General features: G+C 37.4%; 2 protein-coding genes across 2 annotated transcripts in view; one reads left to right on the top strand and one right to left on the bottom strand.

The window, feature by feature from the left end:
- The window catches only part of larp6 (La ribonucleoprotein 6, translational regulator), a 14,250-nt gene extending 12,258 nt beyond the window's left edge, over positions 1-1,992 (bottom strand). The window contains exon 1 of the mRNA XM_062963315.1: positions 1-1,992. This exon is cut by the window's left edge and continues 863 nt beyond it. The gene's annotated coding sequence lies outside the window, so the exon portion shown is untranslated.
- Positions 1,993-2,029: 37 nt separating this feature from the next.
- The window catches only part of lrrc49 (leucine rich repeat containing 49), a 30,289-nt gene continuing 12,318 nt past the window's right edge, over positions 2,030-20,000 (top strand). The window contains exons 1-9 of the mRNA XM_062963314.1: positions 2,030-2,184; positions 4,304-4,391; positions 4,607-4,801; positions 5,899-5,989; positions 6,168-6,371; positions 7,461-7,527; positions 9,270-9,413; positions 12,620-12,681; positions 15,469-15,616. Coding sequence (XP_062819384.1) covers positions 2,128-2,184; positions 4,304-4,391; positions 4,607-4,801; positions 5,899-5,989; positions 6,168-6,371; positions 7,461-7,527; positions 9,270-9,413; positions 12,620-12,681; positions 15,469-15,616 — 1,056 coding nt within the window. The 5' untranslated portion in view covers positions 2,030-2,127. The remainder of the gene's footprint in view (positions 2,185-4,303; positions 4,392-4,606; positions 4,802-5,898; positions 5,990-6,167; positions 6,372-7,460; positions 7,528-9,269; positions 9,414-12,619; positions 12,682-15,468; positions 15,617-20,000) is intronic.

Genomic DNA, 20,000 nt, shown 5'->3' with positions numbered 1-20,000 from the left:
TATTAGTGGAGCATCTACATTGCACTGGCTCCATCCAATGGATCCTGAAGCTCCATGAGATCTTAGTGGAGCATCTTATAGAGGTCTGGTACCACTTAAACCAACCGTAACTCCATCCTAAGGGACCATAAGACTCCATGAGATATTAGCGGAGCATCTACATTGCACTGGCTCCAGCCAATGGATCCTGAAGCTCCATGAGATCTTAGTGGAGCATCTTATAGAGGTCTGGTACCACTTTAACCAACCATAACTCCATCCTAAGGGACCCTAAGCCTCCATGGGATATTAGCGGAGCATCAACATTGCACTCTTATAGAGGTCTGGTACCACTTGAATCACCATAACTCCAACCTAAGGGACCATAAGACTCCATGAGATCTTAGTGGAGCATCTTATAGAAGTTTGATACCTCTTTAGTCACCATGGCTCCATCCTAAGGGATCCTGAGAGTCCATGAGATATTATTGGAGTATCTTATAGAGGTCTGGTACCACTTAAACCAACCGTAACTCCATCCTAAGGGACCATAAGACTCCATGAGATATTAGTGGAGAATCTACATTGCACTGGCTCCATCCAATGGATCCTGAAGCTCCATGAGATCATAGTGGAGCATCTTATAGAGGTTTGGTACCATTTTAACCAACCATAATTACATCCTAAGCTATCCCAGGACTCCATGAGGTAAACAGAGCCTCTACAGAGGTTTGGTACCACTTTAACCAACCATAACTCCATCCTAAGGGACACTAAAACTCCATGAGATATTAGCAGAGCATCTACAGTGCACTCTTAGCGGGGTTTGGTACCACTTTGGTCACCATGGTTCCATCCTAAGGGATCCTGAGGCTCCATGAGATCTTAGTGGAGCATCTTATAGGTTTGGTACCACTTTAACCAACCATAGCTCCATCCTAAGGGACCCTAAGGCTCCATGGGATATTAGCGGAACATCTACATTGCACTCTTATAGAGGTTTGGTACCACCTTGGTCACCATGGCTCCATCCTAAGCTATCCCAAGATTTCACAAGTCAACCAGTACCTTTATAGAGGTTTGGTACCACCTTAACCAACCACAACTCCATCCTAAGGGACCATAAGGCTCCATGAGACATTAGAGGAGCATCTACATTGCACTGGCTCAATGCAAATGGATCCTGAAGCTCCCTGAGATATTATTGGAGTATCTTATAGAGGTTTGGTACCACTTTAACTAACCATAACTCCATCCTAAGGGACCATAAGACTCCATGAGATATTAGCAAGCATCTACATGGAACTCTTATAGAGGTTTGGTACCACTTTAACTAACCATAACTCCATCCTAAGTGACCATAAGACTCCATGAGATATTAGCAAGCATCTACATTGAACTCTTATAGAGGTTTGGTACCACTTTAACTAACCATAACTCCATCCTAAGTGACCATAAGACTCCATGAGATATTAGCAAGCATCTACATTGAACTCTTATAGAGGTTTGGTACCACTTTAACTAACCATAACTCCATCCTAAGTGACCATAAGACTCCATGAGATATTAGCAAGCATCTACATTGAACTCTTATAGAGGTTTGGTGCCACTTTGGTCACCATGGCTCCATCCTAAGCTATCCCGAGACTCCAGAAGTCAACCAGTACCTTTATAGAGGTTTGGTACCACTTTAACCCACCACAATTCCATCCTAAGCTATCCCAAGACTCCATGAGGTAAACAGAGCCTCTAGTTGCACTTTAACCAAGCATAACTCCATCCTAAGGGACACTAAAACTCCATGAGATATTAGCAGAGCATCTACATTGCACTCTTAGCGGGGTTTGGTGCCACTTTGGTCACCATGGCTCCATCCTAAGGGATGCTAAGACTCCATGGGATATTAGCGGGGGATCTACATTGCCCTGTTACAGAGGTTTGGTACCGCTTTAACCAACCATAGTTCCGGAGTGGTGCTGCTCTGCGTAGAGCGGACTTCCTCGGCAAGGGAAGGAGGGCGTTCGTGATTGGTCGGCGGCGGCGGCGGCTGGCCCCGCCCACCGCCGAGAGGGAAGTCTGGGTTGCCAGGGCGACGGCGAAGCGGTTTCCGGTCTGGGGGCGAGAGGAAGAAGGGCGGCGCGGGAGGCCATGGTGCCCAGCAAGTGCCGGCCCTCCCTGGGGAGCAGGCCCGGGCACGGCCTGGCGGTAAGGCCCCGGGAGCAGGCCTCGGCCAGGGGAGCGGCCTTGGAGGGGAAGCGGGCGGCGGGAAAAGGGGCGTCGCCCGAAAACCCCGCCTGCCTTTGTTGCCAGGCAGCTTTGTTTCCTGCAGAGACAGGAAGATTGACAGACTGACAGGCAGACAGACATACACAATGTTTACTATATAATATCTGTATGGATATATATATATATATATATATATATATATATATATATATACACTAGCTGTGCCCGGCCACGCGTTGCTATGGCGAAGTATGGTGGTATGGGAAATAAAGTATTGAGGAATTGGTGGTAGTTAAGGTAAAGGGTCCCCTGGGCTGAGTGGGTTGCTAGGAGACCAAGTGAGCGGAGCTTAGCAATTGGATAAAAACAATTATTCCTCTCCCTCTAATTAGGAATTTATTTTTCTTTTCTTTTTGTTGTATCAACCTAGAGGCATGGATGAGGGATTGTGATGTCAATTTTCGAGGTTGTGGGGTGTTTACTTTTGTTGTTTTGTTCACTGCCGTGATGCCATCACTCTTATATATATATATATATATATATCTAACTAGCTGTGCCCGGCCACGCGTTGCTGTGGCGTTGTCTGGTGGTGTTGGTGAGAAATTGTTGAGGTGGTGGTGGTATTGAATGTCTGTTGTATGGTTGTCTTTATGTTTAGTATGCACACCGAAGTGGATTATATGGCAGTGTGAAGTCAAGATAATCCAGTTCAAAGCAGATAATATAAGATTCTAAATGGGTTATATAGCTGTGTGGAAGGGCCTTGAGTCTACACTGCCATATAATCCAGTTCAAATCTGATAATCTGTGGAAGAGGCCTAAGTGAGGCCTAACTGTGCCTGTCCCCTGGGCTGAGGTGGTTGCTAGGAGACCAAGTGGGCGAAGCTTAGCCTTCAAACTGGCAGCAATTGGATAAAAACTATTATTCCTCTCCCTTTAATTAGGACTTTATTTTTCTTTTCTTTTTGTTTTATCAACCTAGAGCCGTGAATGATGGGTTGTGTTGTCAAATTTCGAGGTTGGGGGGCCTGTAGTTTTGTTGTTTTGTCTGCTGCCCTGATGCCATCACTCTTTTATATATATAGATTTGCATAGATAGCAAGAGAGAATCTTTATCATTATATATATATATAATGCAACACACAGACATATATACACATTATTATTTTATATTATTATTAGTATAATATGGTATTCCATTATTATATTATTATCAGTATTATATGTATATTATTATTATTATTATATACAATATATTATATATTTATAAATTATTATGTATTATTATATATACGTAGCCAGGACACACACACACACACACACACACAGTGAATATAGGTATGTATATGTGCTCAGGACATAGCATATAGGGTACGTATATGTATTCAGGATATATATATATATATATATATATACACAGTAGAGTCTCACTTATCCAACACTCGCTTATCCAACGTTCTGGATTATACATACATGTGCATATGTATGTAGCTACAGTATCTGTATCCAGGACATTCATATATACAGTAGAGTCTCACTTATCCAACATAAACGGGCCGGCAGAACGTTGGATAAGTGAAAATCTTGGATAATAAGGAGGGATTAAGGAAAAGCCTATTAAACATCAAATTAGGTTATGATTTTACAAATTAAGCACCAAAACATCATGTTATACAACAAATTTGACAGAAAAAGTAGTTCAATACTCAGTAATGTTATGTTGTAATTACTGTATCTATGAATTTAGCACCAAAATATCATGATATATTGAAAACATTGACTACAAAAATGCCTTGGATAATCCAGAACGTTGGATAAGCGAGTCTTGGATAAGTGAGACTCTACTGTATTTGTGTTTACTGTTTGTCTTGTCATTCTTTCTATGCTTTTGTTACCTAGTATTTATTTTCATTTATTAGTGACATTGAGTGGCTTTGTGGGAAAATAATAATAATAATAATAATAATACAGTCTCAGTCTCTTGCCCATCTCCCCAAAATACATTGCATTTCCTGTTGCAGCTGTATAGCCCATGCCTTTTAAATCGCCTGCTTGCACCGCAGGATAATAATTTCTATTGCAATGTTTTCTGTTGCAGCTTGAGTTCAGGTTAAACAAAGATCAGCCGTATCTTCACAACAGGTTCTTGCAGCATGATCATGAGAAGAACTATGCGGGGAAACTAGGTAATATCAAAAGACAGATCCCTCTTCTGAACATTTTGCATGTTAACTGAGATGGAAAGAGATGGCATAATTTCTGTGTGATGCAGTTGTACCATTTTTAAAGGAATGTTTGAAAGGAATGAAGGAGATATCTGTAGACAGATGAGGGAAAATAAATACTCTACAGTCGTTCCTTCACATTTGTGAAAGGAACATATTTTTCTGTTTTCTCGCAGGCGATGGAAGGTTAAGCCCATTGTCGCGGAATAAAAAGCTGTATGTTCCCGTATCGGCCAATTATGCCGATATCCCCAACCTTGAGATGAAATGTGGTTCGGGACCCTTCTCAGCATTTGGCGACTGCTCTTCTCCTTCCCCTTCGAAATACAAAATCCAGCAGAGCTGCCATAGCCCAAGTGCAAATATCTCAGGTAACCACATAGGTTTGGCAGAAACTGTGAAAACATTGACTCAAGTATAAGCCGAGAGCGGTAAATTTCAAAAATAAAAATAGATACCAATAAAATTACATTAACTGAGGCATCAGTAGGTTAAATGTTTTTGAATATTTACATAAAACTCTAATTTGTAGACTCTCCGACTCTGATTAAATCATTATTCTCATCATCTTCAATGTAAAAGCCCTTATGTATCTTTTTAATAATAATAATAGGGTAAAATAATAAATGTAATAACAATAATACTATCAGGGTGAAATAATAAATGTATTAATAATAATAAAAATAGAGTAAAATAAATGTAATAGTAAAAATAATAATAGAGTAAAATAATAAATGTAATAATACCAATAATAATAGAGAATAATAATAAATGTAATAATACCAAGAATAATAGAGAATAATAATAAATGTAATAATACCAATAATAGAGAAAAATAATAAATGTACCATATATACTCAAGTATAAGCCGACCAGGACCCTCACTCGAGTGTAAGCCGACGGGGGCTTTTTCAGTTCCAAAAAAGACTGAAAAACCTGGCTTATCTTCGAGTATATACAGTATGTATAGGAGAACTCCTTTGGCTGGAGAGAAGGGTATACATTTTTTTTAAAAGTAAAAACTTGCTTTTAAATGGTATATAGAATATGCAGTGGAGTGAGAGGTGAAATTGTGAGGTCCACAACACTGATCGGACCAAGAGTTCTTATAAATGAATGAAATTATTTATATATACAGTGTAGAGACTGATTTTAAAGAAAGAGCTCTCTTAAGGTGGCATTAAAAGATAGATAACTGTGAAATAAATGCAGTAGCAAGTAAATCATCATCATCATCATTATCTAGGCTTGGGCTCATGCTATATGAAAGACCTTTTCTCACTTGAGTTTTTGTCTACAAAGACCATCCTAAAAATAAACCATTTACTCTTAAAGGTGAGGACAAATTCCTTCTCCCTTCTTTCTAATGTTTGAGCCAGTTTGGCCTATGCATTTGTAATAGGAAAAAATATTTTCTGTTGTTTTTGCACTTCAGTCATTTAAGAGGCACATTTTATTTTCCTATTAGAGAATATCAGTTATGGGAACACTGCTTTTCCCCTGGTGAATCGGACCGCAGAGGAGAAAATGCAGCACTCGGATCGGTTAACCCTTGAAAGGTAAGGGCAGAATAATAATAATAATAATAATAATAATAATAATAATAATAATAATAATAATAATAGGATCTATCTCAGGCATGCCTGATCTATCTCCTGTTAACATCCGTTGCCCAAAGTTGCTGTTAAAGGCATTGAGATATTTATTTTTTCCTCAAAAATACTTTCTGTATTTCAGGCAGAAGCTGACCGTTTGCCCCATTATTGACGGAGAGGAGCACCTCCGCCTCCTGAGCTTCCAGCACAACTGCATCACTCGAATCCAGAACATTTCCAACCTGCAGCATCTGATCTTCTTGGATTTGTATGATAACCAGATAGAGGAAATCAGCGGCCTTTCCACCCTAAGGTTGCTTCGGGTCCTTTTATTGGGAAATAACAGGTAATGTGTGTGTGTTGGGGGGATATCAACTCAGAGGTGCTCTCTTAGCATTTTTATTATTGGGTTCCCTGTGTGTGTTGAGTAGAGATGGGAATGCCCGGGGACAAAAGGGGAAAATCAGGATGGGAAATGGAAAAATTGGGGGAAAAAATCTGGAAAAATGGGGGGGGGGGGGGGGGGAAGCCCGGAAAAAAACTTTTTTTCTTCCAATTTTTCTGGTTTTTCCCCCAGGTTTTTTCCATCTCTAGTCTTGAGTGATATGTGTTCCTTAGAATATATGGGCAAATAGATCCTTCTTTATATACTCTAGACTCATATTATGATATACTAATAATTTATTTAATATTTATTTACTACATTTATATTCCACCCTTCTCACCCCGAAGGGGACTCAGAGCGGCTTACAAATTATATTTACATACAATATTATATTATTAGCATAGCACAATACTGGCAATAAATTACTATATTATAATATTATAATGTAATACAATATAATAATAATACACTATTATAATTGTATATTTATATTACATGTAGTATTACTAATAATATTACAATATACAATACAATATAGTAATATATAATGCTTATATTGTGCTATACTAATAATATAATATATTTTATCTATCTATCTATCTATCTATCTATCTATCTATCTCACCCTTTGGGGTGAGAAGGGCGGGATATAAATGTTGCTAATAAAAAAATAATACACTGATAGAGATAGAATATAATGTTATAGTACAATATAGTAATATATAATGCTTATATTGTGCTATGTTAATAATATAATATATTGTATGTATATATAACTTGTAAGCCGCCCTGAGTCCCCTTCGGGGTGAGAAGGGTGGGATATAAATGTTGCTAATAAATAAATATAATAATAATAATAATACACTGATAGAGATAGAATATAATACTGTCATGTCCCTATATCTCTATATCTATCTATATGTATTAATTTGACTGGATGGTAAGATGTTTAAAAATGTCTGAGACTAAAATTGTCCTCGATTGAACCTGAGCATGCATTCTTCCTTCCTGTCCTTGTACTGAAAATACTTCTGCGCTTGAATATTTCAGAATAAGGAGAATATCAAACCTGGATAATCTTCTCAGCCTTGATGTCTTGGACCTCCATGGAAATCAGGTAAAGCTTGATGAATACTTGGCAGTTGTTTTATAGTGTACTGGTTGATTTGATTTTGAATTCTCCCATCATTATATGGTGAGGCTGGCCAAACAGAAGGACACCTTTAGTTGATTTTCTATCTCCAAGAGATTATGCAGCATTTCTCTTTTGTTGAAAGGAATTCCATGACTATCCAGAGGTTTATAAATAACTACCTCTATGAATACTTTATGAAACCCAGATTTCAGCTCTGCAGAACTTCTTACCGAGAAACTGTCTTTGGAGAGATCCACACTTCCGGCTTAGCCTTCTGTTGCCGTTCTCCATGTGGCTCTGGGTTTAATCAGTGTTAATATTCTTGTTTGCTAAGTCATTTTAGTGACTCATGATTGTCTGTGAGAAGATAGTATCATTCTTCCTTTGGTGGCTACATTTTGTGCTGCTTTTGCTCCTCTAAAGGTAACAACAACAACAACAACAACAAAAATAACAGCAACAATCCTACAGCGGTGTACTTGCTTCCAAGCATACGTTTAATTACTGTATATACTCGAGTATAAGTCGACCCGAATGTTAGCCGAGGCACCTAATTTTACCACAAAAAAACTGAGAAAACATTGACTCAAGGGTGGTAAATTTCAGAAATAAAAACAGATACCAATAAAGTTACATTAATTGAGACATCCGTAGGTTAAATGTTTTTGAATATTTACATAAAGCTCTAATTTAAGATAAGACTATACAACTCTGATTAAATCATCATTCTCATTTTCTTCAGTGTAAATGTGCTTTTATCCTTTTAATAACAATAGAGTAAAATAATACATGTAATCTATATATATAAAAGAGTGATGGAATCACGGCGACCAACAAAACAACAAAACTACAGGCCCCTCAACCTCGAAATTTGACAACACAACCCGTCATCCACGCCTCTAGGTTGATACAACAAAAAGAAAAGAAAAATAAAGTCCTAATTAGAGGGAGAGGAATGATTGCTTTTATCCAATTGCTGCCAGTTAGAAGGCTAAGCTCCTCCAACTTGGTCTCCTAGCAACCCAATAAAAAATAATAAAAAACACTAAAAATAATTAAAAACACTAAAAAATTAATACAATAAAATACTATAATAACAGAAAATAACTAAAAATAATACAAGAAAATAATAAAATATAATAAATAAAAAGATAACTTACAATAAAAATAATTTAAAAATACAAATAACGTCAAATAAAAATTACACAACAATTTTTAACCAATACCACCACCACTTTGCCACAGCAACGCGTGGCCGGGCACAGCTAGTAATAATAATAAATACAGGAAAATAATACATGTAGTAATAAATAGAGTAAAATAATAAATGTAATAATAATAATAAGATCAGCGTGAAATAATAAATGTATTATTATTAATAATAAAAATAGAGTAAAATGAATGTAGTAGTAGCAACAATAATAGAGAAAAATAATAAATGTAATAATACCAATAATAATAGAGAAAAATAATAAATGTACCATATATTCTGGAGTATAAGCTGACCCAAATATAAGCCAACCAGGACCCTCACCTGAGTATAAGCCGAGGGGGACTTTTTCAGTCTTAAAAAAAGGGCTGAAAAACCCGTCTTATACTAAGGTATATACAGTATTTTACTTTTTATCTGCTGAATATATAACTGAATCTTAGAAACTGATTGCTTCCTTCTTTGAAGGAATGGTTTTAGTTGCTAAAGTGTTCACTTTTTTTTTTTTTTACAGATTTCTGTTGTCGAAAATCTCAGCCACTTGAATAGTCTCCGAGTGCTGAATCTTGCCCGGAACTGCTTAACATACGTTGAGAACCTCAGTGGACTGGATTCCTTAATGGAACTGAATCTTCGATACAATCAGATCAGATTGGTGGTGAGAGAACTGAATCTTATTTCTGTGCTGTACTTTGTTATTGATGGTGGAGATTTAAAAGAAAAGGAAACTTTCAACTTGTGTAGGTTTTCTATAGCGTCAAATCATTTCACATTTATCCAGAATGAATTTTTTTTTGGTGTAAATAACATCACAGTTAAACAGTGTTTCACTTAAGACAGCAGCCGTCACTTTAAATGATAGCAAGGGTGAATTTTGTGGAGTATCTATATGGGAAAGTACTACGGGATTGTTGTGCTTTTGATAACAAGGCCTTTGGTTTATTGACTGAATTATTTTGCCATTGAAAGAGCTGTTCTGCCCCTTTAAGGGCAGAAAGGGCAGTGGAAGGAGTTGTGTGATAAATATGAGAAAAGTTGTCTTGGAAATAGAAGTGTCACTTTTTTCTTAATATCCGTGAATATCAAATAATTGTGGATGTTTTTGTGCCTCTAAAAGCTTATGGTATATTTTTGGACGCTTTGGGGCTGGTGAAATAATGACTGATGCTTATGTTTGTTTCTAGAACACATTACTTAGTAACCAGCTTGTTTGGACATTATGGTTTGAAAGCAGGGAATTGTTTTTTAATTTAATTTGTAATTTGTTTGTTGTTTGTAAGCCACCAGCTGGAACCTACAGGTGGCCTATTAATTATGAAAAGAGCGCCTTCGTAAATAATAGATGTGCATATATTTTGTTCCATTCTCATAACAAATAGTGTGTTATTTTGCCGATAATGTGGTCCATATACCTCCGGACATCAGAGTTTGTAAAACCTGTCCTTCACCAGTCTCCATGATGATGTTTCAGGAGTTCTTGTCCCAATTGGTTTGATTAATTGTTGAGCTGATACAGTTTTGGTTGAGATTGCTTGGAATGTTTTATGGCTTTAAGGAGATACAAGACTGAAGCCACATTCGTAAAGGCTTCACCGGAGCAGTTAAAGTGGTGTCAAGCTGCATTCAGTCTGCAGTGTAGATGCAACCTATGCGTCTCGTGTTGCTGGTATTTTGGGTTTAGGAGCACAGTCCCGTGCCCTTTGGTGATTCTGTAGGAGGGATACATACTGTATATACTTGAGTATAAGCCTAGTTTTTCAGCCCTTTTTTAGGACTGAAAAAAAACCCTCCTCGGTTTATACTCGGGTGAGGGTCCTGGTGGGCTTATATTCAGGTTGGCTTATACTCAAGTATATATGGTATATTTATTATTATTTTCTGTTATTATTGGTATTGTTACATTTATTATTTTACTGCATTTATTATTATTACATTTATTATTTCACTCTGTTATTATCAAAAGGATACATAAGCACATTTACATTGAGGAAGATGAAAATAATGATTTAATCAGAATTGAACAGTCATATCTTAAATTACAGTTTGATGTAAATATTCAAAAACATTTAAACTACTGATGCCTCAATTAATGTAATTTTATTGGTATCTCGGCTTATACTGGAGTCAATGTTTTCCCAGTTTTTTTGTGGTAAAATAATAATAATAAATGCAGTAAAATTTTTGGCAGGGGGTTGGACTGGATGGCCCATGAAGTCTCTTCCAACTCTACTATTCTATGATTCTATGAAAATAATAAATAATAATAAATAGAGTAAAATGATAAATGTATTAATAATAATGAAATAGAGTAAAATAAATGTAAAAGTAACAATAATAGAGCAAAATAATAAATGCAATAATGCTAATTAATAGAGTAAAATAATAAATTTAACTTTATCAATAATAATAGAGAAAAATAATAAATATACCATATATATTTGAGTATAAGCCACTCCATGCAGTCATGCCAGTGGACACATGACCTTGGAGGTGTCTATGGACAATGCTGGCTCTTCGGCTTAGAAATGGAGATGAGCACCAACCCCCAGAGTCGGACATGACTGGACTTAACGTCAGGGGAAAACCTTTACCTCACCTGCCATATAATCCAGTTAAAATCAGATAATCTGTATTTTAAGGGCAGTGTGGAAGAGGTCTAAGTGAGGTCTAACTCTGCCTGTCCCCTGGGCTGAGTGGGTTGCTAGGAGACCAAGTGGGTGGAGCTTAGCCTTCTAACTGGCAGCAATTGGATAAAAACAATTATTCCTCTCCCTCTAATTAGGACTTTATTTTTCTTTTCTTTTTGTTGTATGAACGTAGAGGCATGGATGAGGGGTTGGGCTGCCAAGTTTAGTGTTTCTGGGATGTGTTGTTTTGTTGTTTTGTCCTCGGCCGAAATTTCATTACCCTTTTATATATATATATATATATAAGATATACATTGTATATACTGATGTATGGCATCAACTGGTTTCTGGATAGAGTATAAGGACACTTCACAAGTTGGGACCAGCTCTTAAACACAAATGCCATTCCAGGTTGCCCTGATTTAAAGGCCCTTTAAAGAGCAGGCTGAATTATTCAACGCCCAAGCCCTGAATGTCAGGGGAAAACCTTTACCTTTACTAAGCCGACCTGAATATAAGCCCACCAGGACCCTCACCCGAGTATAAGCCGAAGAGGTTTTTTTCAGTCCTAAAAAAGGGCTGAAAAACTAGGCTTATACTCGAGTATATAAGTATCTTATATGTCTCATTCATATTTTGGGATTTGTGAGCACAGCCCTTTCCTTTTTCTTTGGGACCGGGTTTCTGGATTAATATTATTCCACATGGGGTGTTCAGGGAAATGTCTCAAAAGTATTGAATGGTGACTTTAAGCGGCGCCACTTGTAGTGCCGTCCCTGCCGCTTGGGCAATCCTATGCATGAGTGAGCACTCTGATGCGCCGGAGAGCGACGGGGCTACCCAACGGGGATTTATTTCTCACGACGTTGTTTGATTGCGGCACATTCCCCCCTCCCTCGAGGCTCAAGCGCTGAGGCAGCACCTTGGCTCCTTTCCGAGGAGCAAAGAGCCCGGCGTCTGCCTCCTCCTCTTCCTCCTCCTTTCTCTCACTCTTCCTTTTCCCTTCACACTCTTTCTCTTGCAAGCCGCACAGCTCTGTTTTTTCCCAAGGAGATCTCCGCGTCCTGCGCCGCAGCAGCAGAGCGATGGAGCAGACAGTGCCGCAGCGAGGCTGCCGTAAATAGCAGGCGGCGGCGTGTTCTGTCCCCCGGAGAAAGAAGTAGAGCGAGCAAAGCATGGTCTGATGGGCTTTTTTCCTTCCCTCTCTCTCTCTCTCTCTCTCTCTCTCATATTCTAGAAAGATGTGGACACTTTGCCCTCCCTGCAGCGCTTGTTCCTCAGCTTTAACGATATCTCTCGGTAAGCAGAACCTGGGGTGGGTGGGCAGGTAAAGCATTTTGGCTTCTCTCCCTTTTTTCCCCTTCTGCAATTTAGAACATGACCTTACTTTGTCTATGTACATAGGCAGTCCTGACTTTGATGCAGCAGATTTAGTATTTTCCAAGGTTAGTTTTGAATTGGTTTGATGCTGAGATAGCAAAACAAGGCCTCCTGAATTGGAGTTACCGGTTTCCTTTTATGCAGGTCTTTGAACATTTATTATTTATTACAGTTCGTTCCTTGCCATGCTGCTTTATAACCAGGTCATGAAATACAGAACAATTGTTTTTTCCCCCCTAATAGAAGAAATATGTATGTTTTTATGCTTTATTCAATACTTATGCTATTATTTATGTATTTATTAGCGGCATTTATATCCCGCCCTTCTCACCCCGAAGGGGACTCAGGGTGGCTTACAAATTATATTACATACAATATACAGTAGAATCTCACTTATCCAACATAAACAGGCTGGCAAAATGTTGGATAAGTGAATATGTTGGATAATAAGGAGAGATTAAGAAAAAGCCTATTAAACATCAAAATAGGTTATGATTTTACAAATTAAGCACCAAAACATCATGTTATACAACCAATTTAACAGAAAAAGTAGTTCATTACACATTAATGCTATGTAGTAATTACTGTATTTACGAATTTAGCACCAAAATATCATGATATATTGAAAACATTGACTACAAAAATGCATTGGATAATCCAGAACATTGGATAAGTGAGACTCTACTGTATTATATTATTAGCATAGCACAATATAAGCATAATATACAGTAGAGTCTCACTTATCTAACACTCACTTATCCAATGTTCTGGATTATCCAACGCATTTTTGTAGTCAATGTTTTCAAAACATCGTGATATTTTGGTGCTAAATTTGTGCTAAATTCGTAAATACAGTAATTACTGTACTTTTTCTGTCAATGTTTTTCTATAACATGATGTTTTGGTGCTTAATTTGTAAAATCATAACCTATTTTGATGTTTAATAGGCTTTTCCTTAATCCCTCCTTATTATCCAAGATATTCGCTTATCCAAGGTTCTGCCAGCCCATTTAGCTTGGATAAGTGAGACTTGACTGTATTACTATATTGTACTATAATACTATATTGCTATATTATTAGTAATATTACATGTAATATAAATATACATTAAATAGTGTATTATTATATTGTATTACATTATAATATTATTATCAATATTATATGTATATACAATATATGGGATTATAAGTATAGCATAATATTATGGCGTTTAACAAAAGCTGTTTTCTAAAGTGCCTGTATTTTCCTGAAAGGCACTAAGCCCCGTGATCATTATCAAAATTGCCATAGTTATGTGTGTTTAACAGGCTTCCCTTCGGAGGCCATTAGGCCTTGCGGCAGTGCCGCCTTGTTGCAGGCTATTTGGCTTGGATTTTTGCAGCAGTCGGCCACGTGCGAATGCCGGTTGGAAGACAGGGGAGGGGCCTTATTGATCTCAATGGAGTTTAACCATGTCAGACTGGATTACATCTTATTTTACTTGCAGTCTTCCAGCTGCAAGTTAAAACTGCAAAAGGCACACAGCCCTTAACAAGAAGTTTGCATCGTCATAGAATACCTAAATTTCATGTCCAGGGTATATTTGGCAGGATTTCTCAGGCATGGATGGACCTACTTTATATGTGAACACAAAGAACTCAATTTGCCCTTGCTTCCTGCCTGGGGGAATCCTTTGTTGGGAGGTGTTAGCTGGCTCAGATTGTTTCCTGTCTGGGATTCCCCTTTTTTCTGAGTGTTGCTCTTTATTTACTGGCCTGATTTTAGAGTTTTTTAAAATACTTGTAGCCAGGTGAAAATGAACAGAATCCGGCTACCTATATTTAAAAAAACTCTAAAATCAGGACAGTAAATAAAGAACAACACTCAGAAGACGGGAAACAACCAGGGCCAGCTAACACCTCCCAACAAATGATTCCCCTAGGCAGGAAGCAACCAGGCTTTATTTATTTATTTACGTACTACATTTATATCCCGCTCTTCTCACCCCAAAGGGGACTCAGAGCGGCTTACAAATCAAATGAACATACAATGTATTATTAGCGTAGCACAATATAAGCATTAAAATACTATATTGTTCTATATCATTATATGGTAATATTATTAGTAATATTACATTTAATATATAATATATAATTAATATTATTGTATTGTGTTATTAGTAGTATAATATTGTATTCCATTATAATAATATTATGAATATTATATGTATATACAATATATTATATATTTATTGTAAATATTTGAAGCTGCAAAGATATCCAATGCTAATCAAGGTGGCTAATTGCAATATTGCAAACAGGCAAAGAGTTCTTTTTTTCTCCCACGCTGGACATCATTCCACAGGTATATAAACCCCACTTGCCTAGTTTCCAACAGACCTCCCAACCTCTGAGGATGTCTGCCACAGATGTGGGTGAAACGTCAGGAGAGAATGCTGTTTCTGGAACATGCCCATACAGCCTGGTAAACTCACAGCAACCCAGTAATATGTAGTTGTCTTTGTCCCTTGGTCAACATTTTGGATGTGCTTTTATTTACTTGGAAGTTAGAAGTCATTTCCCAGGACTTGTTTACTGTTGGTGTTTTGTTTGGAAATTCATCTCCTTCATTGACCATTTCAGGTCTCCACCATCACGGTTCCTCCTCAGTCCTTCCATGTTTAAGACCAGTGTGTTTCTTCCCATTTCCCCCCTTCTTTTGCTCCAGTTTCGATGACGTTCTGTGTCTCGCCGACTCCACGTCCCTTTCCGAGATCACCTTAGATGGCAACCCCATAGCGCAGGAGACATGGTACAAGCCAACCGTTCTCCACCATATGATGCAGCTCCGACAGCTAGATATGAAGAAAATCACGGTGAGGAGGAACACATTCCTTTCCAGAGGAATTCGCAATGAGTCGAAACTTTCAAGGGAAGGGTTTAGCTCACTCCATCAACAGGATTTGTATCATGAGGAGCGTTTTCCGCCTTCAAAATGGCTTGTATTGGCAGTACTGTGGCATAGAACAAGCTGTGTACGGACAAAATAAACCAGGGATTTGGGTTTGGATGAAGGCTTGGAAGACCGACTGCCCTTGCGTTGTGATCTCCCATTTCCTCAGAGCCTTGAAGACCAGAGATGTTCTCAGGTGGTCTCCAAAAGTCGTGAAATGAGGGAATGAAGGACCTTCTTTGGATTGTTTCTCTTCTGTGAAAAATTCCCCCTCTAAAAATGTGCTGAATTCCAAATTCAAATATAAGCCAACCTGAATATAAGCCGAGTCACCTAATTTTACCCCAAAAAAACTGGGAAATCATTGACTCAAGTATAAGCCGAGGGTGGGAAATTTCAGAAATAAAAAAGATACTAAAAATTACATTAATTGAGGCATCAGTAGGTTAAATGTTTTGAATATTTACATCAAGCTCTAATTTAAGATAAGACTGTCTAACTCTGATTAAATCATGATTCTCATCTTCTTCAATGTAAATGTGCTTATGTATCCTTTTAATAATAATAGAATAAAATAATACATATAATAATAATAATAATAATAATAATAATAATAATAAATAATACAGGAAAATAATACATGTAATAATAAATAGAGTAGAATAATAAATGTAATAATAATAATAATAATTAAAATAGAGTAAAATAAATGTAATAGTAGCAACAATAATAGAGTACAATAATAAATGTAATACAGTAGAGTCTCACTTATCCAAGCCTCGCTTATCCAAGCCTCTGGATGATCCAAGCCATTTTTGTAGTCAATGTTTTCAATATATCGTGATACTTTGGTGCTAAATTAGTAAATACAGTAATTACAACATAAGATTACTGCGTATTGAACTACTTTTTCTCTCAAATTTGTTGTATAACATGATGTTTTGGTGCTTAATTTGTAAAATCATAATCTAATTTGATGTTTAATATGCTTTTCCTTAATCCCTCCTTATTATCCAAGACATTCGCTTATCCAAGCTTCTGCCGGCCCGTTTAGCTTGGGTAAGTGGGACTCTACTGTAATAATAGAGTAAAATAATAATGTAATAATACCAATAATAATAGAGAAAAATAATAAATGTACCATATATTCTCGTGTATAAGCTGACCCAAATATAAGCCAACCACGATCCTCACCCAAGTATATGCCGAGGGGGGCTTTTTTAGTCCTAAAAAAAGGGCTGAAAAACTAGGCTTATACTCGAGTATATACAGTATGTTATTCTTGACCTTACTTAGACTCTTCCAGGTTTACTGGACTACAAGTCCAAGCCTGGTTTACCATTACTTTCAGGGGATGATGGCAGTTGGAATCCAGTACAACTTTGAGGGCATCATGTTTTGATGGGGAGTAAGCTGCTATAAATCTATACCATTACGATGCTTTTATATTTTATATATGCTTTTTAGTCTGTTCTCTCAGCCGTTGTGGATGGTTAAGTTACTCAAGCTATGATTATCATCTTAAAGTCTGTCAAGTCCATCTTGAAACCGTCCTACTCCAATATTACATAGGACGGAAGCATGGTTTCATAGCTACAATGGGCCATGGTTAGCCGAAAAAAGCACAACGAGAGAGAGGAGAAAGGAGGAGATCAAGCAAGCACAAATAGGCCTGTATCGACCCATCGCCAGCTTCAGATATTGATCAGAGGTCCGGCCAGACTTTTTCTACTTTGCTTTGAGAGTCCATAGTACAGTAGAGTCTCACTTATCCAACATAAACGGGCCGGCAGAACGTTGGATAAGCAAATATGTTGGATAATAAGGAGAGATTAAGGAGAAGCCTATTAAACATCAAATTAGGTTATGATTTTACAAATTAAGCACCAAAACATTATGTTATACAACAAATCTGGCTGAAAAAGTAGTTCAATATGCAGTAATGCTATGTAGTAATTACTGTATTTACGAATTTAGCACCAAAATATCACGATATATTGAAAAAATTGACTACAAAAATGCGTTGGATAATCCAGAACGTTGGATAAGTGAGACTCTACTGTACTTGCTGTCTCTTCCTGCTCGTCAAATTTTGACAATACGTCCCTGTAGATTCCCCTGTTTCCCATTTGTCTTGTAAGCATGGCTCCATTTTTGCAGTGTCTCCTTTTTCAAAGCCTCAAAACGAAATCCATTTCTTATTTTGTTTGCAATCTAATGATGTTTGCGTTGCTCTCTTATCAACTCAGGAGGCCTTGCCAAAATGCCATGTCTGTGGTCTCAGCAAAGATCGCACAGGGCTGCAATGAAGCTGCACAGAGAGATGTTATTTTCCATTACAGTCATCTATTTTTCAGCACAATGGCTGCTGAGGGCTTTGCAGGATCCAGTTCTGTGGGCATCAGCAGGCAGTTCCTCTTGTCCTCCCACTCCTGCATTTTGCAGTGACTCAGAGAGCAGTTGGCTGGACCTTTTCTCATTGTTCTGGATGGGTTTCTGGAACTTAGAAACATCCGTCTGTGACGGCAACACCCGGAATCAGCCAGCAGTTGCTTACCAAGGGATTCTGGGAATTGTAGTCCAACGACTGAAATTTCCAGGTTCTGGAAATCTACCCAGAATGAATCAGAATCAGCCTACAGTTGTTCTTTGGGGGATTCTGGGAGTAGCAGAAGCCTAAAGAGCAATGTTTGCAAGTCCTCATGTGTTCTAAGCCCTGGTTAAACTACAGTAGAGTCTCACTTATCCAACACTTGCTTATCCAACGTTCTGGATTATCCAACACATTTTTGTAGTCAATGTTTTCAATACATAGTGATATTTTGGTGCTAAAGTCGTAAATAATTACTACATAGCATTAAGATGTTTTACTGGTATAATTGTTTTATAGTCGTGCTATTGATATTGATTGTCTTATCGGGCTTGGCCCCATGTAAGCCGCCCCGAGTCCCTTCGAGGAGATGGGGCGGGGTATAAAAATAAAGTTGTTGTTGTTGTTATTATTATTATTATTATTATTATTATTATTATTATTATTAAGATGTATTGAACTACTTTTTCTTTCAAATTTGTTGTATAGCATAATGTTTTGGTGCTTAATTTGTAAAATCATAACCTAATTTGATGTTTAATAGGCTTTTCCTTAATCTTTCCTTATTATCCAACATATTCGCTTATCTAACGTTCTGCTGGCCTGTTTACGTTGGATAAGCGAGACTCTACTGTATTTGCATATGAGGTTACCTGTGTTTTGGGGTGTTATGGGATGGATTTTCTTTCTCCCACCATCTCATAAGTACATTGGGCCAGACATATGCAAATAGAGATACAGTAGAGTCTCACTTATCCAACATTTGCTTATCCAATGTTCTGGATTATCCAACGCAGTCTGCCTTTTAGTAGTCAATGTATTTGCAGTAAATGTTGCAATGTTTTGGTGCTAAATTCGTAAATACAGTAATTACTACATGGCATTACTTCGTATTGAACTACTTTTTCTGTCAAATTTGTTGTATAACATGATGTTTTGGTGCTTGATTTGCAAAATCATAACCTAATTTGATGTTTAATAGGCTTTTCCTTAATCCCTCCTTATTATCCAAGATATTCGCTTATCCAACATTCTGCCAGCCCGTTTATGTTGCATAAATGAGACTCTACTGTATTCCAAAGTCCAAAGCACTTCTAGTATTTTCGGATAAGGGATGCTCAGCCTTTATCAATGCTGATCTAGCGAAATCCACATTGGCCGCTTGGGGGAGCCTCTCGATTGCCGAAAACCAAAACTCGGCTTCTTCTCAGATGTGTTTTTGGAACACTTTCATTTCAAATCGAAGCAGGAAGGAGGAGGGCCCCCCGGGACACATGGCAGCGAAAAGAGGGGGAGAAAGCCATAGCTGTTTCTGACAGCAGAACTTACGGATTGTCCAAGTCTATCCTAATAAAGAAGTGGAGGGAATAATAGTATTAATATTGGTGTAAGAAGAGGAGGAACTGATGCAGAATTATAATCATTGCCACCATCATCATTGCAAAATTACAACCACAAAAAGATAGTGCTTTGGATGAGGCACATTACACACCTATATAATTAATAATAATAATAATAATAATAATAATAATAATAATAATAATAATAATAATATTTTATTTATATCCCGCCTCCATCTCCCCCGAAGGGAACTCGGGGTGGCTCACAGATAAAACAAAAACAATAACACTATACAATACATCAATAGACAAAAACATGCACCAATTATATAATCTAAACATTAACCTATGAAATAAAAACATGCTTAATAAAACAG

This window comes from Anolis carolinensis, unplaced genomic scaffold, assembly GCF_035594765.1.
Source record: "Anolis carolinensis isolate JA03-04 unplaced genomic scaffold, rAnoCar3.1.pri scaffold_11, whole genome shotgun sequence".
Taxonomy (NCBI): domain Eukaryota; kingdom Metazoa; phylum Chordata; class Lepidosauria; order Squamata; family Dactyloidae; genus Anolis; species Anolis carolinensis.
Note: the sequence above shows the minus strand (reverse complement) of the source record. Positions and strands in the feature narration are given on the sequence as shown.